We start from the raw sequence: 24,010 nt of genomic DNA, 5'->3' as shown, positions 1-24,010 counted from the left end.
CGGCGCATTGGGTTTTGCGGGAGATTTGGATTTTGGGTGGGTATTTCTCCATTGAATTGGGTTTTGGGTCTTTCGGGAGATTTGCGTTTGGTTCTGCGGCATAATTTCCATCGCCAATTCTTTCGGGAGATTATGCCGCATTTGGAAAGCAAGGACCAAATTCAGACTCATTGGATTTTGAGAACTCAATTGAATTTGGTTTGAGCTCAATTCAGAATCTGATGGAAACTCAATTGGATTGAATTGAGCTGACTAGATTCGAAACTCCAATTCACAACATCCAAGTGAAGTCAAGAATTGAATCTTGAGTTATGAGAAACGGCAAGATTGCACCTTTTTTTAATTTTGGTTAAGGCTTTAGAATGGAAGTTCCTAAAATACCCCTTCTTGTTGCTCGATTGGGAAACTGACGGAAATTATGTGGTGGCGCCGCCGCAAAACTCCTTGATTGGAACTGAAATATAAGTTTAAGGATTAAATTGGCTATAAATAATGTATAGGGACTAAATCGACAGAAAAATAAAGTTTAGGGACTAAATTGGTGATTTTCCCTTATTGGAAAATACAAGAATCTTGCCAAGGTTGAGGCTGAGGTTCTTGAAGCTCTTGAGCACCAGCCGGTCGGTGGTGTCGTGGAATCATACAGAAGTCTGAGAAAGTTCAAAGGCAAAGTTTGTGAAAACTTTTTAAATATCTACCGTGTGTACAGATTATACACTAGATAACCTATCATGGTTTCTGGCTTTACTGCATTCAAAATATTCCCACTCTAAACTTTCTCAACACATGGAGAAGGGCATGAGAGGTGACAATGCACAAACTAATGCTTCTCACTGAATTCCTTCAGCAGGCAGTCTTTTTCTCAACAACGAACCTCAGAACTTCCAAAGGACTTGCAGATAACAAGAACCAAAAGCTGCAATTACGTAGTTGTCCATTTGACTGTTAGCTAAGTACTATTTCTGCAAGGAATACAAGATAACCTGCTGTCATGCTTCTCTCTTTTATCTTTATTTGTTTATTTATTTTGGTAGGGGAGAGGGATGGCTCTGGGAGGAGAGTAGCAGGGAATATCAGAGGAAAGAGGTGCATGGAGGATAATCAAACAGAGCCACCAACTATGAATCAAAGGATAAGTTCAATATGCACCTAAGTATCATCTTACCAACTACCTAACAAACACAAGCAAATTGTAATTACCACGAGTAAAGAGAGTGCTTTACAGAAGAAACTAATGACTGTAGAGTAATTTTAGGACTTCAAATTGCAGCAAAAATGCAAATTTACCTCAGCATCAGATCGTGCAAATGCTATCAGGGGTGCCACACCACCTTCTCGTCCAATAGCAATGCTGATACACAAGCAACAAATGACACTTCAAATAGGAAGTAGCACAGGAAAAAAAAAAAAAGAGGCATGAAAGCACTACGAATTAGGAGCATTAGATAAAACTCCTCCGTCTTTGCAATATTTCGCGGGACCTGTTTCTTATTATGCCTTACCATAATGACCATATTCATGCCAAAAGTCCAATATAAACCACGGAAATACTTTTTAAGTCCACTTTTTTACAGTCTTGCCTATTGAGCGCATTACAACAAACTTTAAACCCCTTTTTTCCAGCAATATCATGACACCTATTAGTCTAAAACTCAGAAGAACCCCCCAATTTTGTTAAGACCTACATGCCTTTTACAGATAATCGCAGTTGTAAATTTGGACACCTTGTTCTTTTTCCCCCCCTTTCAACTTCTTAGATATCTCCGCTATATTGAAGGTTTACCAGTATTATTTTACGCCCAGCAACCTTGTGTTTTATTTTTGAGAAAAACAAAAATACTCATCTCTGCCATAAACATCCGCTTATATTCTGACAAAGTAAAAGAACCCAAGGAAATCTCTCTTGCATAGAACAATGGATCAAGTCAATAATAGCACGTAACAAAATTAAAAAAAATATGGACATTTGGAGCAACAGCCATAACTTATAACCAAATAAAATAGAAAATCAGACAAATATATGCACACACACACTATAACATTTTTCATATCCAGCATTAGAGAGCCATTAAATACAGATTAGCAAACCAATAACCAGGGGGAAAAAAAAAAAGAAATTAAAAGGCGCAGTTCCAATGGAATTATCATCCCACGCTTTTTGGAGAGGGCGATGAAAGCTCCAGCTCCATGAATCAAAGGGAATGGGTATGGAGTCCAGCAGAGAAGAAGTGCCTCTTTCTCCTCCAGCGAAGGAACACCAAGGCAACACTTCTCCAGGTCCACGCTTTCATGATCCAAAACGCCCTCCAAACCAACGTTAACCTCCTCACTAAACTTATAACCACCTTTGCCACCGTCGTCCCCGCATCTGGTATCCACCATGCCCGCCGTATATTCGACTTCTGCCATCGAAAGAACGACACTTTTCTTTGCAATACAATGATTAAATCCCATTTAGCTGCGCGTCAGTATAGTGAAGCTACACGTCTGTATACATATTTGCTAAAAAATGAAGCGTTTAAGCCAGACAACTACACATTTTCCAGCCTTGCTAAGTGTTGTGGGCTAAATTTGGCGGTCTGGGAAGGCTTGGGAATTCATAATCACGCTATGAAAAGTGGGTTTGTATCCAATTTGTATGTTGGGACTTCATTGGTTGATATGTATGGGAAGTTTGGAGAAATGGGTTTTGCGAGAAAGATGTTCGATGAAATGACTGAGAGAAGTTCCGTTTCTTGGACTGCTCTCATTGATGGGTACGTGAAAAATGGTGATATGGCTGCGGCTTTGGGACTTTTTTATTTTATGCCGGAGAAAGATGTGGCCGCCTATAATGTGATGATTGATGCTTATGTAAAGATGAGGGAGATGGGTTTGGCTAGGAGTTTGTTCGAGACAATGCCGGAGAGGAATGTAGTGTCTTGGACTAGTATGATTGATGGTTACTGTAGTATTGGTGATGTTGATGAAGCTAGGTTGTTTTTTGACGCGATGCCAGAGAGGAATTTGTTTTCTTGGAATGCAATGATTGGGGGATATTGCCAAAATAAGCAACCCTATGAGGCTTTGAGGTTGTTTCATGCATTGCAAATGGAGAGGATGATTGAACCAGATGATGTTACTCTTGTGAGTATTCTTCCAGCTATTGCTGATCTCGGTGCTCTTGAATTGGGGAGCTGGGTTTACCATTTTGCTAGGAGGAAAAAATTGGATAGATCATCAAATCTTTGCACTGCCTTGGTTGATATGTATGCAAAGTGTGGAGAAATTGAGAAAGCTAGAGGTGTTTTTGATGCCATACAGTTAAAAGAAACATCTATATGGAATGCTTTGATTAATGGGTTGGCAGTGAATGGGCGTGCTGAAGAAGCTCTAGAGGTATTTTTGGAGATGAAGGGTAAAGGGTTCAAGCCAAATGATGTTACCATGCTTGGAGTTTTATCAGCTTGCAACCATGGGGGTTTAGTGAAGGAAGGAAGGAGATGGTTTAAAGCAATGGAAGGATTCGGGCTTACCCCGAGAGTTGAGCATTATGGCTGTCTTGTAGATCTGTTGGGAAGGGCAGGATGTCTGGATGAAGCTGAAAGCTTGATTGACCGCATGCCTTACGAGGCTAATGGAATAATTTTAAGTTCTTTTCTATTTGCTTGTTACTATGCTAAAGATATTTCGAGGGCTGAGAGAGTAATAAGAAAGGCAATTGATATGGAACCTTGGAATGATGGGAACTATATTATGCTAAGAAATCTTTATGCCTGTGAGAGAAGATGGAATGATGTAGAAGAGATCAAAGGTTTGATGAGCAAAAAGGGGGCAAAGAAGGAGGTAGGTTGTAGTGTCATCGAGATCAATGGCAAGGTTTGTGAGTTTGTTGCTGGGGATAAACTGCACCCAGAGTCAGCTGTCATACACTTAGCCATGGAGCATTTGCAGTTGCACATGAAGGCAGAGAGTACTTATTGGTTCTGAACAACTTAAACTGATTGAAGCTTGAGCAAAGGACAAGCTTGATGATCGAGTTGCATCTTAATCTGAGAACTCCTTACAGAGGACCTACAATTATTCGTTGAATATCCAAAGAATCTTCTACCATTAAATAACCATAAGAAGCGTGAAGATATACATTGGTCATTGAGCTTTCTTTTGTTTGTTTCTCCTTCAATTAGGGCTCAAAAATTGTTGAATGGTGTGTGGAAGAGGATGGCTTATGCCAATAACTTACTTGACCATCATTGCCAGGTGAAACTATGGAGAATCATAACTGAACCATGTATGGAGAGGATGTGTAAAAAGGTTTCCATTTTTCTTTTCCCCAACTGTCCTTAGGTTGTTCAATTGAGGTTTAGGATGCGTGTAATCTGAATGCAAGCCAGCATTTGCAATTCTATGATATGAGATTCCTTAGTCTTAATTTAATGCCATAGCTAGATAGAAGCCAGGAATCATGTTTCTTATTTTTTTACTAAAACCAAGTAATAGATTCCTTGCTTGCACTGACCTCTTAGGCTAACTAGCCATGCCAAACTTCTTAGCAACTTTTCTTTTTAGTATATAATGCCTCATACCTCCTAAACTGGATCATGTTCATTCCTGCAAAATGGGTGCAGTCACGAGCTTCATGGGAAAGGGTGGATGATAATTTCACTCTTCTTTCATTTGCTCTATTTGTTTTGCACCTTTAGCTCTGAAATAAGTTTGACTCTTTATTCTCTGTCCTGCAAAAATGTAATTGATCCTTTTCACACGATGATTCTTACCTCAAGATCTTTATTTGCTTTGATAGGTTTGCCAACAGCACAGATGTTGAGCTTGCTGATGGGGACCCTTCATAGGCAGTTTATAGAGAAAGATGTGAACAGCTTTGAGGATTTCCACATGGCAATTCTTGACATCTTCAGGTAGGAATTACCATTTAATTCTGTTCACGTGCTTTTGCTGCTGCTGTTGAATAAATAGTTTTAGTTTCATTCCTCTGATAGAATTTGCCGTATGCTTTTGTACTTTCCTTGATAAGGAACTTGGAATCTGGATTGTGAAAATTTAGCCTCATACATCTTGTTTTCGTCCAATTGAAAGGTGGTGGCTTGTTGGCTTTAACTTGAGACTGGAAATGCAGATTTTTTTTTTTAATGCGAATTGACAAATTGTTGAAGTCTGTTTCATTTTTCATCTGTCATCATCCAAAGTAAAATGTGTAAACCTCTTCTTATTACGGAATTCTTGGACGCACAGCCAAAAAATAGCCTGGAGATATATGTGTGCAAAATCTTGTTATATTACATTAGAATGTAGTTAAGACTAGGAGCTTGAATGGATAAAGTGACTTTAATACCCCCAAAGCTAATTTTAGCTCCTTGCCTTCTACTTGTTTAAAACAAAAGATCCGAGGAAATAGATCTTAAATATGTACTAGAGGAAACAGAGATTCACAAGATTGACCGACTTCTGCGATTTGATTTTCAGCACCATCAATGCGGCATTACCTGGTAAACACTATGATGTTCCTCCTCTGAAAGATGTTGAGGTCTCTTTCTCTCTCTCTTCCTGGTGACCATGCATTTCTTAAGTAGGCCTGTTTCAAAGATCTCTCTCTCCCTCCCTCTCTCAAGCACACACTCCATTCAGACACTCGCATTGAGAATTCCTGGTAACCATGGATTTTTTGAATAGGCCTATTTCAAAGAATGGAGTTCAGCCGACGATTCAAATAAGAAAAGGCTGTTCATGGAATTAATGCAGAACAAGCTGAATCTTAGCAAGTTAGATGACTCCACCATCATTACCGGGCTTGTAACACCTCCAGCAGCAATGGTAGCCAAACGCGCAGGCGAGACCGTGCCCCAACTGAAATTGATCAAGGCAATTCCTGATGTCGTTTTTGTGCCATCAGCCACAGTGCTTGCCCTTATTTCCGTGAAACTATCCAGGAAAATGTTTTTAGGACAAGTAGCATCTTGAACACATAACCACATCCCCGTCAATAGGTATACAATTTTCATTCTCTCATGATCCTTTAACTCACAATGTGATTAATTACAAGGATATTTGAATTGGTCGATGTATCCGAGGTTCCAAGTTATCCACCGCTGGTTAATAAATAATCTTGCTCGTTATGAGCTGCCCAGGTGAAAAGTCCCTTAAAAGAGAGATGTCTAAATTTCATACAGCTGGTTGTTGTAGTACAAGACCTAGTTAATGCTGCCACTTCTATCTAACAAATAAACTCTATACTGCATGTTACAAGCTACACCAAACACAAGCTCTACTGGAGATAATCCCTAAAAGGCATAAAAGCTGGTGAATAAAATTTTAGGTCATTGCTTTTCTGACGGTGAACGCTCACAAGAAACCTGGGAATCCTACATAATCTGGTAAAGAAATGGCTGGAACTGCAACTGTTACTGCACTAAACTAAGAAGGTAACAGTTGAGATAGAATTACAAGCACCAATTTGATCCTAAAAAGAGTGCAATTCACCGTATAGGTTAATAAAGTTGTCAAATATTACGCGGAGGACATCTATCTTATTAATTTCTACTCAATCACATCTTATGCAAAATAGAAAATTCCACGTATACAGAACTAGTTCCAAGAACAGGTATGTACAGGTTCTCTACAAAAAAAAAAAAAAAAGAAATACTTGGAAAATATAGTGCGATAATAGAATTCCATGTACAAGTTCCTCAGTAGAGTACACTACTTGCCAGGACTTTTAAACTCCTCGTCCTCCCACCTGGTTTAGCAATTGAAAAGAGTAGTAATGTGAGAGCTAACTGGAGGATCTGCGGCTCCACCTCCCAGAGGAAGCCTTCCGTCTCCCCTTTTTCCTCCTGCTCTTGGTGGCAGTAAGCTTGGCAATGGACCGTACTTTTGGAGGTGGTTGATTATCTGTTTGCTGGTCAGGTCCAGCAATAACTGTAGTGACAGTGCTATGCGGCTCGTCCTTTGCTACCTGGGGCTTTTCCATAGGCTGCATATGGACTTCATCAAAATTGTTTCTATCTTGTTTCAACCTCTCATCATATATCAATATTTCATCTTCATTCTGAAAGAAAAATGTACACAAATATATCAAGAAAAAGGATACACACTGACATACATACACAAATGCTAGAAGTAGACAGGATTTTGGGACTATTATGATGTCATACTGCTACAAGTAGACAGGATTTCAGGACAATTATGAAATCATACTTCCCATTTAACCACAAGTTACAACAACTATTCCAACATTATGGTTTCCAGAAAGAAGGAAAACAAAAAGCATTTGAATAGAATGATACACACAGAGCACACTCAACACAGCACTTCAAAAAGGGGAATTACAAGAATAGTGCCCATGCATCTGTAGGGGGAAATCAAGAAAAACAAGCCACACATTATATTGCAAAGAAAGAAACAGTAAAATGAGCAGAGGCATTAACTAAAAAATGCATGATCTGTAGAATTAAAGTCACCAAAGTACTAATAAATGTGAAGTAATTTGGCCACGAGTAATTTTATGCCCACCAATATTCTTTTAACAGAATGAGTCAAATTCTTTTACGACAAAAAGTTGACCCCGAAAAGCATCCTGGAAATGAATAACAGCTTAAAATGTAAGACAAAAATTGCTTGTACACCTAAGATGAGATAAATACCTTTATAAATGCACACCCGAGATGAGACTGATCCATGCCTTCAGTTACATCAGGGATATAGGACACTTCTCCAAGACTTGAGATTGCACCTTCAGGCATAATCACATTACCCATATTATAGTGTGACAAAAGCTGAGATGCAATATTAGAAGATCCTACTGGCATTCTGTCCCCATTATTTGGAGTAAAAGCAAGAGATCGAGCAGAGCTGGTCAAATTAGATGGTACAACCAAGCCCAAGTTATCCGCAGAAGAAAACTTTCCAGCATTTTCATTCATTACCTTGTCAAGTCTAAACTTCAGCTTGCTAAGTTGTGACTCTAAAAGCCAGATCTTCCTCAATAATTCCTCTGAAGAATTATCACCAAACCCCAATTCAAGCCACAACCTTTCATCACTGACTTTAGATTCATCATTGCCACTGATCTTGTCTGCAGAGTTAACTACCAACAAAGCTCAGTTAAAAACTTGGAAAACTACCAAACTGATATTCATGGATCATACATTACTAATTTTACACTGATGATTGGAAATTTTTCACCTAAAATTCCAGTAGCAAAACTAAGACTCTGTTTGTGAATGTAAAATTTTGAGTTATCCAATGATCTATTAAGTAACGGCTCAAGGAATTTTTTGTTTACTAATTCATTTGCAAGCAAGAGTACTTTAGTTTAGTTCCGTTACAGAGATACAATACATCACTTGAGCACAGCTACATTGGATGCAATAGGTTGACAAACTGATTGAAAAAGTAAAAGGAGAAAAATTGTAGCCAAGAAATAAGAAATCATGTGGATAAATTCTGCCACACCAGTTGATTATTCCAGTAAAGCCATCCAGGATAACAAGTCACCAGACTAGGCTTGAGAAAAAACTCACAAGAGAAACGTTTGGGATAAACAAGCCAAAGTGATCTTATCTTAAACAGTATGGAGGAAAAGTAAAAAACTTAAAACATTTGAAAACATAAATGATGACCTTAACAAGAATACTCAGTGTTTTGGCTAATCATTCATCTGACGTGAGTCAAAGCACACACTCATCAGTAGAGGACACTGTAAACAAGTCAAGTCTTACCTCGACTGGCCCAATCTTCATCCACATGAGCACCATCAGCAGTGTGAATCCTATTTTCTGTGAAATAACAATTGACAAGTTCATGGCCAACAGACAAATAGCAGTAAAAATTCATATCAATTCAATAAAACAGGTAAACATTAGTACCAAAATAAGAAAACAGATTATGATGTGACATATATGATGTTACATCCGTTGTGTCTTCAAGCCTTCTTCTTTTCTTTCTCCTCATAACTTTATCTGTTGGACCATCAGTAGAATACGGAGGTGACTTTACACCACAACCTTCCAATGGCAAATTCTCCAATAGATAATGCTTTCTTTGATCATGATTAACAACTTCCCTGTCATACTTTAGAGCTTGAGATCTTAACATCTTGACTTGTAATTCAACCCATTTACATCGCCACATAAGGGGTTGTATAAATGTCCTCCAGTGTGATGTCAATCTTTTCTTCCTGGAAGATCATTAACATGCAAAAACTGAATAAGAATACATATGGAACGAGTACCCAGTAGGTGTGCAGTGCAATTGTGAAACAATACAATGAATGAACAAAGTCTTATTCTTCACACTAAGATGAGAGGGACAAAGCAGTCAAGGAATTAATGCATAGTTGTAAAACAATCTGTACACTATTTTTTTTTTCTGTTATTGAAATTTATTTTTCAGACAGAGAGACAGAGACAAATGGTTTCACATTTCAGCTCATCAAACTCCTATCATGAAAAGTATCTCGTAAATAAGTTGGCAAAGGGAAAGGGGATGGACAAGATTGAGTTTATAGTCCACCCAAGCATCAACTGATATGCTACAATTCCATCCTACCTCCAAAACCAACACAAGCCCCATCATATGCACTGGATGCCTTTCTGATGGTATTTTCTATGGACGCATAGAATGAAGATGGAGACATTCAAATGAGTAATATAACTTTACTTGCATCTAGTCACTGAACTATGCTAATGAATTCTAAACAACTAATTTCATTATTGTTAGATTTTACAGCCAAAAAAGAGATTTCTATGAATTTAGCTTCTTGAAGCAAGACTTTGACTTTCTTAGTATCAATCATCCGCAACATAAAAGACAGGAAAGCTCTAACAAATGACTAATACCTCGTCCGGAATATGTCATTTAGTCGATCAACTGCCAGGGAGGAGGAACTGTAACCATGTAAGCCTGATCCTACTTCAGCATCACTAGTGTCTACAGCACCTTCAGAGTCAGAATCTGTGTCATCAAAAGAACTCAAACTGAAACTGTCTGTTGCATCTTGGCCTTCAGCTTCAACCAGCCCATTGCCATCAGAAGTTGCAAGTCCTGTGATGTTAACTTCCACATCCTTATTACAGTTACTCATTTCCAAGGCACAGTCATCACAGTTGCTTTCAGACTTCACGTACTCATCTTTAGAATCTATAGAAAGCACTCGATTCTCCTTCCCCCATGAGGATGTAACACCATCTGATCTTGCCTTGAGCTCTAACTCTGGACCCATGGCATTATACAACACAATCAGGGTGCCTTCCAGATTATCACTAAACAATTCACTCAGATCACCTACAGCACAATCAAATTATTCAAAATAGACTTATCAGGTGAGCAAGGACAGAAACAACTCTTGATTAAAGTGTAAAAACTTTTGTATATGTTGAACTAGTATGTGTAGAACGCCGGCCAGTTAAAACATCACTATACACCCCCATGACTCCTAAACGAAACCAGTTATTTGAAAATCATGCAAAAAATAAATAATAATTACATAAATAAAATAAAAGAAAAAAAGAAGCAGAAGAAGGAAGAGGAAGAAGAAGAAGAAGAATGCACACTGTTCTAAATATTTTTAAGCACCTAAACAGTGAGACAAAATGATGCCAAGAATCTAACTTACTTGAGCAAACAAATAGTTCTCTCCAGTAATGCGTCCAGAAAAAGTTCATTTGTAAGTAAATTAGGAATAATGAGAATAAAAGATTGAACATTTTAAAACTGCATATAAAACATTGGGGTGTTTGTGGAATTATCAAATTCTCACTACATGGCTGGCAACAGATTGATCATGCCTTTTTAGGTGCCATTTGCTAGAAATAGTACTTATATCTTATGAAATTAGCTCTACAACAAATACCTCAGTTAATCATCATCAATGGCTAGGCAAACAACTACAGATATAGAGTTCCTTATACTTCAATCCACTCATGGCTAAAAAATTCAGAAAGAGGCACCCTAATAATCCAAAACCAAACTATTTTAAAACTAAACCAAAACCAAACACGAACTCAAGATCTACTGATTGCAATCCAAAAGATTGTTGCATATCCACAGAATGCAGAAAACTACACAAGGCCTCAGCCTTTCAACTTCCCACAAAATGTCATACCACAAAGTATTGTCAACAGCAATGTCCTCATAAAATCAAAAGAATAACAGGCAAGAGGAACACTGTACTGGTAACTCACCTACACAAGATAAGCTAAAGTCTCATCTAAAACTAAACACCAGTCTTTACTGTGTAGAATAATAAAATACACAGCAAAAGAAATGATAAATTAGATAAATTAAGCAACTTTATAACAATATGTTGACTCTAATTACTTGAACAGCAATCCTTTAATTGAACGAACTACCAAGCCTTCTAAGCCCTCACTGGCAAGAAAATCCTTTTCTTCTTTTTTATATTTTTTTTGCATTTTCTAAGTTCTTTTCCAGTCAAGGGAAGCAAGCATTAAAATCCAAGAAATCTTTACCTGCCCAAAATTCAAGAATTAATTTGTCCTGGCAGGGGTATTGGCAGCAGGGGATACAGTCAGAGCAAAACGAATCAAATTTTAGCATAAACCCCAAAATCCCAAAACCACAAAAATAGAATAAGAAAAAATTGAATCTCTACTCAACTGTCAACATTCTTGAGCAATTAGTAACCAAATCCTCCACGTCAAAACCCTCCAGAACAGAACCAATGAATTCTGACCCCACAATATTTTCCCACACAAATCAAGTTTCCACGACACTCAACTGGAAATTTCACATAACCTGAAATCTAAAAAACCAACAAAAGGAACTTCAAGAAAATTGAATTACTGATACCTGTGTTGAGAGTATATGAGAATTCACCACCGGCAAAACTAGCTTGAGCAAGTGAATAGTGGTTATGGAGTCATGAGACTGAAAGATCCTCTCTCTCTCTCTCTCTCTCTCTCTCTCCTTTTTTTGGGGGAGATTTAGAAATTTTTAGTAGGACAGAGAATAATGAAAGCGTGAGGCAGAGGTAATTGTGGTGTTGTTTGGACGATGATTCTGGCGTCCCCGATGTCAATTGGTCGAGCTGTAGGCAACTGGACGCTAGTACCTTAATTTTGCCGACTTCCGCTTTCCTTTATTTTTCTTATTTCCATATAGTGTTCTTTGGATTTACAATCACATCCCTCAGGGATAACTAAATCACGATGGAATCCCTCAATTTCTAAAATATCTGATTAAACCCCTTCGAGTAGAGAATTAAAGACATCAAAAAACTTACCTCGTATTAAATTTACATCAAAAAAGTTACATTTTTCCCTCTAACTTTTATTTAAAACTTAGCATGAAACTGCATAATCTTATTCAAAAATTGCACATTCAACGCAAGCTATTTTTGTGACTGATTTTTTTTTTTTTGTCAATTACTGTAATTGTCTAAATGTCATTGTCCAAAGTTACATCTGCAGTCCCAAAATTCATCCAGTTAAAATTGAGGCAAAAATAGAAATAAATATTAACGAAAATCAAACGGTAGTTTATTCCTTTTGCAATTATATACTTTTGCAATTATTCCTAGCCGTGGTCCTTCTCTAAACTAAAAGTAATGCACCTGTAGTTTATTGTTTGTGTCCAAATAGGATCCAATAACCCCAAAAAAAAAAAAAAAATCATCCAATACGATATCAATGATAGAGTTTGAGCACAATTAAAAGACAACAGAATTTGGAAGATGCCATAATCAAAACGACAACATGATTGCTTATTTATGCATCTTGATTGAAGATGTGGAAGTATTTGGACCGTAATGATCATCACAATTGAAGAAAAAGAAAGAAAAGGACACCATTTACTTCACCAAGCTCTGGTTGGACACGAGGGATGAACTTGCTAATAGAATTATTGATCTTGACACAACTATCTCAATAATAAATAAACAAGCTAAAAGTGCAAAATCAATTCAAAATTTTAGATAGATAGATGGATAGATATTTCTCCTATATTATCTTCTCAATCTTCTCATTCTTTTGCCTTATTCACTTCTTACAAGACTTTTGTTAGTCTTCATAGTTCATCCCAATCACAAAAGGGGGCAAATATCCTATTTTCTTCTTTTTTTTTCGGAAACGATAACTATTGTATAACGTATCTATCCTAGATTATTCGGGAGGAGGAGTCTAAAGAGATTTTGTATTAAGGATTAATAGGTATACAGACCTTACTAGACTAAGAGGATGCTACGACACAACCCTTGAATTTTCTTCTTTCTCATTTGTTTCTTGAACCAAATGTAGTTTAAAATTCATCGATGAAAGTTCAGTTCCAAACCCTTAATCGTATATAAAAAAATAAAAAAAAAAACAGAGAAGTGAAACCTTGGAACAACATATGAAGAAAAAAAAACAAAAGCTCCAGATCTGTCCTAGTCCTACATTTGCATGCTTGGTTTGTTGGAGAAACTAAAAATAGAAAGCTGCAGGAAGCTTACGTTTGTAGTCTTGCCCCATAACAAAGCTTGATGGCAACTTGGAGTCGCGGCACCTCATCCTCTACCTCCTTTTTATCTTCTGTTTCATGCACACCCTCATGGGACAGATTTAGAGTTAACACGTTTCACTAAAATCAAGGAAAATCTAAACAAATTTAAATATGAAATTTTATGTGAAATTGCAATTTAATTGATCCTTTCCTTAAAGTTCATCTGTTTATCTCCTATTGTTGCTGTTTTTTCTTTCTTCTTGCCTTCTAAAATCTAAAGTAGATGTGATTTTTTTTTTCTTTTTTCTCATGCAATTTATTCACGACATATGTAAAAATATTTCAAACGAAGAATGAATCAAATCATGCGCAATAAGTTACTACAGATCATTGATTCATGAGTCCTGACACATCAAAAGTTAGAGAATTCAATTATTTACTTTGTTCGTTCAATGATGGAAAAAATTCATCTGTTCAAAAGTAGAAAAATAGATGAAAGTTAAAGATACAGCATCTTCTAGTTTAGAATTGATCCTCCACTCCAAAAAAAAAAAAAAAAAAAAAAAACACACACACACACACACACAGATCATAATAGTGCGGTGTTTCTGTCTGACTCACTATTGTTTTAGCACCTCGATCTAGACAAAAAAAAAAAACATGTCAACTATAAATGAACCGAAAAGCCCTGGCCTACTCTGTGACGTACACCATCATAATTTCCCATGCCGTTGTTGTTGCTGAACTTGAATGTTCGTTGGCTCCTCCAAGGCGAAGGCCTTAACTATGCTTCACCAACCAATCCTTTTCTCTGCCATTCTTTTTTCTTTACACGTTTCTGCTACCTTTCTTGTGCAGTTGGCTCACATGCCTGCACTGAGAAAAGTCATCCATCTACACCCTCTATTCTCTTGGACCGCTTTGAAAAAACTTTTTGGTTGACTCGTAAAAGCGGTGCTGAAACTTAGTGCCACTGCCGTTATCCACTAGGACGTTCAAATTTTGTTCCTGCGAAATCAATGGCTCTAAGTTCATCATTTTCTACCGTCTGCATGTTCTTTGTCACTTTGACTTTGATGCCAACGACCCCATATTGCATCCCTTTTGTTGTCTTTCATGGTAATTCTTTTCTTGATATCATCTGTGAAATGTTTCAACATGCTGTATTTTCAGGAGGTGGCTAACTATTAGCTATATTTGTCTCTTTTTTTTTAGCTATATTGATTATTCAGCCATAAGATTTTTTCCCGTCTTTTCTGCTATGAAGCTTGATTAAGTGGGAGGAGCTTTTGAGCTGCCTTTTTTTGGTCATATATGATTTTGTATGTAATTTATTTACTTTTTTTTTTCAGTTAATCTTTTCATCTTCTTTGTGTTGACAACAACTTCTTGTATTTAGGCTTTAGAACCACCTAGTCTTTGCTTTATATAATTATGCTCTATGATGCAAGTTTTGGTTGTGTATCTGCTGCATTTTTAGTACCGGTGGAATATTTCAGGATGAAAGTTTGTTTCGTGAATCTGAATTTACTGGGCTCTTCTTGCTGAATTTTCATTTTCTGATTGGCAAATTCCACATTAGAAACTTTTTGCTCAGGTGTAGAAATATAGTGCTACTGAAACATACGTAGGTGTTACGGAACTTAACTTGAAAAGCTCATACCTTTAGTAAAATATGTAGTTCTGAATAGTACGTAGTTGTAATACAAGGATTAAGAAGGCAATCGTATTTATTTAACTCTGAATCTCCTCTGCATTTTAGCAGAGCATCTTTATTGTTGTTTAACTAATTAACTATTGAGAAGAGCAGAATCCTGCTTCGAGACATGATCAATTCTTAGTATTCTGTTTGGCATATGTATGCCACTTCCTGGTCATTTGGATTCCTGCTCTTCCGTTGGATAGAAAGTTCTGATTTTCATGCATTTGTCCTTTGAAACTAAATTTGTGACCTGGGCATGAGCTCATACATCTTACCTCCAGTTCAATTGTGCTCACCTTTGTTTATGTGTACGATCGCAGGAATTGAGGATGCATGCCGTCATAAAGGGGTAGAGCGTTTCACTGAAATTCTGGCTAACTGGTCCGGAACTCAAGGACATTGTGTGTATGTCCTTATCGCACTATACTTTTGTGAAGTTTTCAGACTTGTAATTGCTCTTAGTCTTGTTCCATGTATTTCTCTCAATTCCAGTACACATAGTTACCAAAGGTTGATCAGAGGCATGTCAAAAGCAGATTGATTTTGAGTCATTCCAACAATTTGTACACTACAACTTGGAACTCTAAACTGAGATCCAAGTTTAGTCTTTTAAAGTTGTAAAATCACAAAAAACATATTCCTTGTTTAGTCAGTCACTAGCACCTGATAAATTCACTTTTCTGTGGAACTTTTAGTTGGATGGTGTATTTTGCCTATCCTATGGTTACAATATATAATTGAAGAAAGAATAAGCATGGCCCTTTCATAGTTCTCAATATCTGAGGGGTGAGCTTTAAAGAGCAAGCATCACCTAATCTGTAGTATTTCTCACCATATTCTCATTTTCTGTTTCTTTTTCCTTGTTCTGCAGTCATCAGAAACCCATATATCCAGCAAAAGGTTGCACTAATACAATAAGCAACTTTCACATGTTGTTATTGGGTACTCTAGACCCCCAAATGTAACTCAGTAATCTCTTCTTGGAGAGCTTAAAAAACTGTAAGATTCCCCCAGTGGAGACCAAATTACATCGCTGGTCTATGAGATAATGGCAGACAAATTCTCAAACTGTACATTCTTGTCAAAACAACTGCTTGGCGGACTGATATTATAGCCTATTATAGCATCAATGCTCTCCTAATTTTTAATAGAAACTGAAATGAGTTTGGTTGCAATGTTCTTACTCTATAGCAGAGGTGTTAGACGCTTGTCTATGATTTTAATAGAAACAGAATAACGCTCGTCTTAGACAATTGGAGTGGAAATCCTGAACTACATATATGTGCTAAATTATTTGATTATCATGCTCATGCTGATTACTGAATGCAAGTTCTTAATTCTATACTTGTGCAGTGAAATTGGTAATGGAGCGTGGGATTCCTGGTTTATGCCATTCCCTAAACAGGTCTAGCAATAAGTAGCCTAACAGCTGTTTTTTGTATATGCATGTAAAAAATGAGAGAATTCTATATTAACCTTCTTTTTGATATTCTATTTCCAGATATCCATTGCTTGTGAGAAGGTATTAAAGGCATAGTAAAGTTTTTGCTTCCTAGATCTGGCAATTGGCTTTTCCTAAGTTCATGATTTCTTCAAACTATAGGTGAAGAAAATAAGTGAGCTTAGGGATGGTTACAATATCGTTGGACTTTCCCAGGTAAGAGATGCTTAGTCTGGTGGCAAATAAAATTTTTACTCTGGCATTGTCAGTTTGGAGTTTTTGCATCATAAACACATTCCAGGTCTTCTGGCAGAAAATTCTTCAGCAATAATAGTTTCAGATTAGTCACCCAAATATTGATATTTTTATTGGGTATCATCGAAATATTGTTGCCTTTATTGGTGTTCTTGAACTGAGGAATCGATTTGTAAATGTCCTTAGAAGTTGGTTTCTTCTTTCTTCTTTCTCTACAAAAGTTCTTTTTTTCCCAAACTTTCTCCACTCTTCCCTCTCCTCCTCCAGTGTTTTCTCCTGATTTTCAAATTAACAACTGATTTACTTTTGATAAACAGTTACTGAGGCCTAGCATTATTAGTACTACTACTAGTTTTGTAATCATCCACATCTTACTTCCCCTTTTTGATTCTTGCCCTGCAGTTTTTTCTTCTTGGTATCCTTGTTTTCTACCATGCATCGGTTTTACTCTTATCCATGATGATGATGACACTAGCGAGGATGGCTTTTTTTTTTCCATTGCCGCTGCCATTTGACGGCCATAAGAATCGCCTGGCTACTTTAACGTTTTATTGTAGTGATTTTTACCTACTAAAGTTCATCATATCAGGGTTCTCCTTTTGATTCCTTAATTGACTTTTAGATTTCCTGTCAAAAGTAAAGCAAGGGAGACAATAATGGACATCTATTAAGTGCCTAATGATCTTATGCCAGCGGACAAATTCATGGACTTCTCTTTTATGCTTTAATAGTTTGAATAATTCAAGTCTGAGCCTCAAAATTTAAAAATTAATTACGTTCAACATATCAGATTAAAGAGGTCATGAGTGATAAAGGAAACGACACATCCAAGCTTAATACGAATACATTATTTTCTGGTGAAATTTTGTTGATTAATTTTCTCACATCTTTATTATGATGGTTAATGACATTTCTCATTTCTCCTTCTAGGGAAACATGGTAGGCAGAGGGGTCATTGAATTCTGTGATGAAGGACCTCCTGTAAGAATCATTCTGAAATTTTCAGAACTATAAAACTACCTTGTTATTAATAGGTTTGATTCGTTGATGGATGCATTTCTCATGAAATCCTCATCTTGAAACTATATCTAAATTGATTATGTTCTGGTAAAATTATCTCCTTAGCCAGCTCATCTCCTTTCTTCTAATTATTCTAGCAGGGTTTAGTAGATGTGCTTGCTTAGAACTGGTAACCTTATATGTGCACAGACACACACATACATGATGGGTGGATGTTTATATGCAGTAATTTAGCTTAAGCTCAAGTTTTGGACACACAGGAGGGCTTCTTCACTTAGGAAATTCTACTATTCTCCAATTTTGTTTCACCAAGAAGCTAGCATCTGATCTTTTCAAGTAGTTGAGCACCATTTGTCTTTGAGTACCTGTTAGGACTAGATATTATAAGTTGAAAACCGACATTTGGATTCCAACCATCTGCAATATCATGACAAAGGAGTAGTTACTACAGTGTTCTGCACTTTGGATATGCACTATGAAGAAATTTTCAGCTGAGGAAATGAAAATCAAAGCAGCTGTCAGAACAAAGTTAAGTGTTTTTCATGGAGCCTGAAAATTTTAGGACATCAAACACTATCTGAAGTTGCAGAACAATATCCAGATAAATTTATTAACAAGGCAAAAATGGAGGGAGACGAGATTTTTCGAAGTGAACCTTTTGTAATCACAGTGAACTATGTGATGTTTAGAATGCACCATTTTCACAATTCAATGAAGATTTCAGGAGTAGAATGTCCGGACCTTTTTGTATAACTTAACATTTATTTAACATTTTATATATGTGTGTGTGTGTGTGTGTGTGTGTGTGTGCGTGTGTATAGAGAGAGAGAGAGAGAGAGAGAGGTTAAAGATGTCTATATATATCTAGAGAGGCTAAAGATGTCCTTTGGCACAAACAAATGGAGACTTCAGAAGTAGGATATCAAGTTCTTTTTGCATTTTTAAAAAAAAAGGACAGGCTAAAGATACAAGACATTTAACAGTAAAATTTGTTTTCTGCTCTCTGATTATCAAAGTTTTGCCTGCTTCAGTCCTATCTATTACAAAATTTTGCTCTGAGAGGCCTACCAAATCTCTGCAGGACTTGGAGCGTTTGTTTAGTTCATTACACAGATATAACATCACTGGGTATTTATAACTCCTTTTTCGGAATTTTCCACTTGCATGGGCTACCAATGAAAGGGTGGTGGGGAATGCATGGTTCAAGCTTTTGCATAGGGAAAACATAATTGAAAAGTAATGAGGAGTGTAAAACTTCAATCTTTTTGTCAAGATTTGGACACAGCCTGCCTATTACAGGAACTAGGTTGATCTACCTGAAACATGACTTTAATTAGAGACTATTGTTACTGCATCAAATGCAAGACAAGATTTTTGCATCCAGAGGAAACTTTGGCTGTTTTTTGTGGCATTATCTTCATATCTATTTGTAAATTAAAAATCAATGTTAAGCCTTTCTTCTTGTTATTTGAAACAGGTGAAGAACTTTATATCTCTGGCAGGTCCTCATGCTGGGATAGCTTCTGTTCCTTTATGTGGAGTATGTGCATATTACTTTTCTACTTGTATTACATAGTCTCTTGCTTCTGATTAGGAAATTTTTTGAGATTCATTTTTAACATGCTTGACAAATTACAAGTGCTATGCAGCATTATTTCACTTGCCTTGAGATTGCTTTTGGCTTTTGGATGTGGTCATGTGACTGATGATCTTTAATGACCATCTCCTGTTGGGTTGCTCACATTTGTTGAGCATCTACATAAAGCTTCTGTCAAATACACAGAAAATGTTTCACCTTTATGAGGTGCTGAATGAGGAGAAGAGTTGAGAAAGCATAAAAATCAGGAAGAAAATGAAGGATATGAGGACATTTAGGCAAAACAACTATGTGTAAGAACATGGATGAACAAAGACTTAACAATCATGCTGATTTTAGCATTCTCTCAGTTAACTTTTGAGAAGGAACAATTTCAAGGAGAAATTATGAGTAACATTGACATACCCGGAAGGAATGAAATAAAAACTTCAAACAAAAATAGGTACTACAAACACATATTAGTTATGCATGCCTCATTAAACACAATTTAGTCATATTGTGAATCACAATCAGAATTTATTTGGATACCTTGTCTTCATGTATGAAGATTTGGTAAATTGCTAGGTCATGAAGTTTTTTATCCAATGGATATCTGGAAACGTACAGCAAAGTTAAAGTGCACATGTACTTATGTATGGAAATTAAATTCATATTCAGATTTTCTAGCACAGTTCACTTCCCAAAAACTTAAAAAAGGCGATAATAGTTTGGTTTGACCAATTTCTGTCTTTGCAGTCCAGCATCCTATGCGTTCTTGTTGATTTTCTAATCCAGTTGGCTGTGTACAGTGACTATGTCCAGGTTTGAATTCCCTATTATGCATTGTTCGACTTTAGATTTATAGATGTCCTCTAGAAATGAAAATACGAAAAGTTTTGCTCTCTAAGAAGGGCTGATTTTATATTCTTTAGCAAATGTCTATTTAAGAGGGTAAATAGTCAGCCTGTTAGCTAAGTATGATTTTATTGACATTCTTTTCTGTCAGTTCCTTAAATTCCTTTGACAAACATTATAGTTGGTTCCCATTTCTGTCTATGTTCTATTTCCTTCTTTATTTCTATTCTCTCTGTTGGGAGCTTACAACCATTTGAATTGTCAGCTTTGACATAATTGCAGGACCATCTAGCACCAGCTGGTTACATAAAAATCCCAACTGTAAGTTACATCAGAATTGTCTCTTAAGATTTCAAGATATGTGATAATGCTGCATTAGCTATCTTTGTATGTGTTAACATAAAGTGTAGACAAACACAGTCATCGTGCATTGACATGGTTTTTCTTCTCTCATATTGACAATATCTCCAGTAAAATGATACCAAGTAGACACCAAATCATATGTTCCATCTCTCTTCTCTACTTTTCCCCTTTCCAGGATATTGACGGTTACAGAAAAGGATGCAAGTTTCTTCCCAAACTCAATAATGAATTTCATAAGAATGCTACTTACGAGCAAAGATTTGCTAGCTTGGAGAATTTGGTGCTTATCATGGTAAGTTGGGGAAGCTTCATTTTTGTTTTAGTCTACCTTGAACATCCAATTTCTGATGTCACTGAAGAGTCTCCTGCTTCTATTTCTTCATTTTTCATGTCTCATTAGTTTGAGCAAGATGAAGTTTTGGTGCCAAAGGAAACCTCTTTGTTTGGATACTACCCAGATGGTTCTTGGTGCACTGTTTTGCCTGCACAAGAGGTGATTTTCATAACATGTTAAGTTTTCAAAATTATTTCAACGACTACATTTCTTTCTGACTTCTCCTGGCGAGATACGTTTACTTCTTCGACAAATAAAAAGCATATGCTATTACTGTTACGAGAACCTTATTTGTTCATAGGAGCTGAGATCAGGAAAAACTAAAGCTGGTAATTAATATCTTAAATCCAGTATTCCTCACTGCAGTAGAGGTGATATTTTCTTGTCCTAGATATGATGGGGGAAGTACTTAGGCTGGTGCGAGGGACAGACCTTTTCCCTTGGGATGTATTCATTACATAGAGGAAACAATACAGTACTGAGTTTGCTTGAAAACAGGCAACAGTTCTACCAGATAATTACTCAAGTTCAGTGGCACATAGTAAGATGGAGTTCTACGGGAAAATATCTAGATATAAATTACTCCATATCATGGTTGACTTCGAACTTATGCTTGGCGATGCAACCATTTTTCTTGTTTTCTCTACAACAATGAGAATCCAAAACAAAGAAATTGGTTTTCAGCATGACTTGATGCATTTTTTCCCAATTACAAAGCACCAGAGTTCTGCTTTCTAGGTTATACAAAAGAGAAAAGAGTTGAGTTCACCACTTTTGTGTGATAAAGTTTGTCAATAAAAGAGATATGCAGGTCATTTTTATCCCTCATAAGCTCTATTGCTTCTTTTGGTTTTGCATTATAACTTTCCTCAAGAAAAGCACCGAGAGAATGAGAAATGCATCTTTGTCATTGTCACCTATTCTAACCAAACTTGCTTTTATATGCAGACAGCACTCTACAAAGAAGACTGGATTGGTTTGAGAACCTTGGATGAAGCTGGAAAGGTTAAGTTTGTGAATGTTTCAGGGAGTCACCTGGAAATTTCTGTTGGTGACATGAAGAAGTATATAGTACCATACTTGGTGGACAATGGCACTGCACAGCCTCCCACAGCTCAACCCCCAACTACAGATGAATCATCCATCCTACAACTAAAATCTTTCCAGCATATTTACCAACAAATTGATGGGCTAGAGCAAGATAATATTCGACTGCAACTAATAAATTGAGTGGAGACTGCTGGATACATTTCAATTGGTGTTTCGGAGAAGAGAAAAAGAAGTAACAAGAATAAGCGACGATCCTTCCATCTCAATTCACTCAAAGTATCGTCCATCCAAAAAGATTGGTTTGCTGCAGTACGTTGTTTAACAGAGTCTCACAATCCATTTCATTAATTCTACACTTGTCTTACCCAAAAAAAAAAAAAAAAAATTCTACACTTGTACAAGCAAGAAAAACAAATTTGTTAGCCATTGATTTGTATTACCACTTCTCGAGAAAAAACTATGGGAGAGTTCCATCTGGTGGATGTAAAATAATATCATTGCATTTTCCATGCGAAATGCTTTGCATTAACCTGGTACCTCTACATTTTTGTTCTCTTTTATTTGCAACAAGGGATAACATATTCTCAATAGTTTGCTTCCCATTACTGGACTGAAGTTATACATACAAGGTCTGGCTGATCATAGTAATGAATTTTGTGAAAATTTGACCACCTTTAAGTTGGGATATGGTGCCTCTTTTATTTTATTTTTTTTTTGTTTATTAACACCATATATTAACTACAGAACTAAGATATCTCTACGATAATAAAGCAAGAATAGATGGTTTGGTATGAACAATTTGCTGTTACTTTTAGAATTCACTTTTACTCTCCTCTTCCTCTTTTTCCTCCTATCCTCCTCTTCCCCTTCTTTCTCACAATAACTAACATCATTAGTGTAATTAATTTCCTTCTAAAAAGTGTAATCTTATAGAAAAATTTGTTAAAACATCAAAATCTTTTCCAATAGTAAAAGGTTTAAATAAAAATAATTTGTTTTTAAATTGCACACCATGCACACACATTGGGTTTTGCCCTTAACACTAGCTTAAATTACTACTTGCACAAATAAAGAGAGGCAAGAGACACATATGTTTTGGCATGTCAATTTTACTATGGACTGAGATGAGAAATACCGGATGCGACTCCTATACAAAAGAAACAAAGCAAGCTACCCAGGAACCAGTCTATCCTTTTAGTTTACTTTGGTCGCTGAAGGACCCAAAAGGTAGAAAACTTTGCTTTTTCAGCAACTGAAAGAAACACACACACCCACTCAATTAGAAAACTCAAAAGGTAGAAAACTTTGCTTGCTTCTTGCATAATTTGCATTTGTGGGCTCAGACTTTGGCTAAAAATTCCACAAAGAAAAGTCTGAATCAGGGTGCGTCTAAGAATGCTGTTAGACCCCAAGTACATTCACCTCCTGTAGAATTCCAAACTTGGCACTTGAAATGCACTTTTTTTGGATATTTAAACTGCAGTCAAGCAGCATTTGGAGTAAATGATTGTATAAAATCCTATTTCCAGGATAGTCATAACTGGGTGAAAAATGTGCGAACTTGCAATTTCTGCCTGTCACGGGGATGATCTATAAAGTCTCACCCAAAGACAAGAAGACATCAGCCAGACTCCCCTGCAAGCCGAAAGCTATATTATCAATCATGAAAAAATGATCAAGAAGACGGCTAACAGGCTATAGCTCTCAACCATTTTCACCAGTTGTAAAGCACCACTATCACTCACACCATCAATCGCCCTACTGCAAACTCTCTGGCTGTAAAGTTGTCAGTCAGATTGACCCTGGCACTGGCCCCTCAAAATAGCAAAACAATGAACCAAGAAGAAGATCATTGCACTACCTTATTGTCATATTTTATAGTAGTAAAATACATGCGGAAGGAAGTCATTCTGATAGTTCGCAAGCATCATACCAAGAGGTTTTGAAGTAACACAGTCAACAGTAGCAATCATGAAT

At 36.7% G+C, this 24,010-nt stretch overlaps 4 protein-coding genes across 10 annotated transcripts; 3 read left to right on the top strand and 1 right to left on the bottom strand.

Annotated features, from left to right (window-relative positions):
• Window positions 1-1,984: 1,984 nt before the first annotated feature.
• On the top strand, window positions 1,985-4,411 carry LOC113731996 (pentatricopeptide repeat-containing protein At2g44880-like). The gene has a single exon (XM_027257567.2). The coding sequence runs from the start codon at window positions 2,188-2,190 to the stop codon at window positions 3,967-3,969; it is 1,782 nt and encodes a 593-aa protein (XP_027113368.2). The 5' UTR covers window positions 1,985-2,187; the 3' UTR covers window positions 3,970-4,411.
• LOC113731998 (uncharacterized) lies at window positions 4,105-6,124 on the top strand. 4 transcript variants are annotated; one of them, XM_027257572.2, is made up of 4 exons: window positions 4,105-4,239; window positions 4,784-4,898; window positions 5,464-5,524; window positions 5,671-6,124. In XM_027257572.2, the coding sequence occupies exons 2-4, from the start codon at window positions 4,801-4,803 to the stop codon at window positions 5,956-5,958; spliced, it is 447 nt and encodes a 148-aa protein (XP_027113373.1). In that variant the 5' UTR covers window positions 4,105-4,239; window positions 4,784-4,800; the 3' UTR covers window positions 5,959-6,124. The 4 variants fall into 4 exon arrangements, with proteins under 4 accessions (XP_027113373.1, XP_027113372.1, XP_027113371.1 ...); XM_027257571.2 differs by having other exon boundaries at window positions 4,158-4,293; XM_027257570.2 differs by lacking the exon at window positions 4,105-4,239 and adding an exon at window positions 4,458-4,628.
• A 425-nt stretch (window positions 6,125-6,549) lies between these two features.
• LOC113732000 (uncharacterized) lies at window positions 6,550-12,091 on the bottom strand. 3 transcript variants are annotated; one of them, XM_072080026.1, is made up of 7 exons: window positions 11,809-12,091; window positions 11,617-11,687; window positions 9,837-10,281; window positions 8,865-9,175; window positions 8,718-8,774; window positions 7,641-8,083; window positions 6,550-7,045 (listed from the first exon to the last, which is right to left on the bottom strand). In XM_072080026.1, the coding sequence occupies exons 3-7, from the start codon at window positions 10,217-10,219 to the stop codon at window positions 6,770-6,772; spliced, it is 1,470 nt and encodes a 489-aa protein (XP_071936127.1). In that variant the 5' UTR covers window positions 10,220-10,281; window positions 11,617-11,687; window positions 11,809-12,091; the 3' UTR covers window positions 6,550-6,769. The 3 variants fall into 3 exon arrangements, with proteins under 3 accessions (XP_071936127.1, XP_071936128.1, XP_071936126.1); XM_072080027.1 differs by lacking the exon at window positions 11,617-11,687 and having other exon boundaries at window positions 7,641-8,071; XM_072080025.1 differs by lacking the exon at window positions 11,617-11,687 and having other exon boundaries at window positions 11,809-12,090.
• Window positions 12,092-13,519: 1,428 nt separating this feature from the next.
• LOC113731997 (uncharacterized) lies at window positions 13,520-22,562 on the top strand. 2 transcript variants are annotated; one of them, XM_072080028.1, is made up of 12 exons: window positions 13,523-14,556; window positions 15,460-15,544; window positions 16,493-16,544; window positions 16,641-16,661; window positions 16,743-16,796; window positions 17,766-17,816; window positions 19,333-19,395; window positions 20,188-20,253; window positions 20,569-20,607; window positions 20,825-20,941; window positions 21,050-21,142; window positions 21,932-22,562. In XM_072080028.1, the coding sequence occupies exons 1-12, from the start codon at window positions 14,457-14,459 to the stop codon at window positions 22,211-22,213; spliced, it is 1,023 nt and encodes a 340-aa protein (XP_071936129.1). In that variant the 5' UTR covers window positions 13,523-14,456; the 3' UTR covers window positions 22,214-22,562. The 2 variants fall into 2 exon arrangements, with proteins under 2 accessions (XP_071936130.1, XP_071936129.1); XM_072080029.1 differs by lacking the exon at window positions 17,766-17,816 and having other exon boundaries at window positions 13,520-14,556.
• Window positions 22,563-24,010: the final 1,448 nt, after the last annotated feature.

Source organism: Coffea arabica, chromosome 2e (assembly GCF_036785885.1).
Source record: "Coffea arabica cultivar ET-39 chromosome 2e, Coffea Arabica ET-39 HiFi, whole genome shotgun sequence".
NCBI lineage: Eukaryota > Viridiplantae > Streptophyta > Magnoliopsida > Gentianales > Rubiaceae > Coffea > Coffea arabica.
The sequence above is the reverse complement of the archived record's forward strand: the minus strand, read 5'-3'. Positions and strand labels throughout refer to the sequence as shown.

Bases quoted from the DNA above. Each gene is read 5' to 3' on its own strand.
- LOC113731996 (XM_027257567.2), top strand. From the start codon at position 2,188: ATGAATCAAAGGGAATGGGTATGGAGTCCAGCAGAGAAGAAGTGCCTC.
- LOC113731998 (XM_027257569.2), top strand. From the start codon at position 4,633: ATGATAATTTCACTCTTCTTTCATTTGCTCTATTTGTTTTGCACCTTT. The intron at 4,694-4,783 runs GTTTGACTCTTT...TTGCTTTGATAG, and splicing joins CACCTTTAGCTCTGAAATAA to GTTTGCCAACAGCACAGATG. The intron at 4,899-5,463 runs GTAGGAATTACC...TTTGATTTTCAG, and splicing joins GCAATTCTTGACATCTTCAG to CACCATCAATGCGGCATTAC.
- LOC113732000 (XM_072080026.1), bottom strand. From the start codon at position 10,219: ATGGGTCCAGAGTTAGAGCTCAAGGCAAGATCAGATGGTGTTACATCC. The intron at 8,775-8,864 runs GTACTAATGTTT...GTTATTTCACAG, and splicing joins TAATCTGTTTTCTTATTTTG to AAAATAGGATTCACACTGCT. The intron at 7,046-7,640 runs GTATTTATCTCA...TTTTTCTTTCAG, and splicing joins TCGGGTGTGCATTTATAAAG to AATGAAGATGAAATATTGAT.
- LOC113731997 (XM_072080028.1), top strand. From the start codon at position 14,457: ATGGCTCTAAGTTCATCATTTTCTACCGTCTGCATGTTCTTTGTCACT. The intron at 20,254-20,568 runs GTTTGAATTCCC...ACATAATTGCAG, and splicing joins TGTACAGTGACTATGTCCAG to GACCATCTAGCACCAGCTGG. The intron at 20,608-20,824 runs GTAAGTTACATC...TCCCCTTTCCAG, and splicing joins GTTACATAAAAATCCCAACT to GATATTGACGGTTACAGAAA.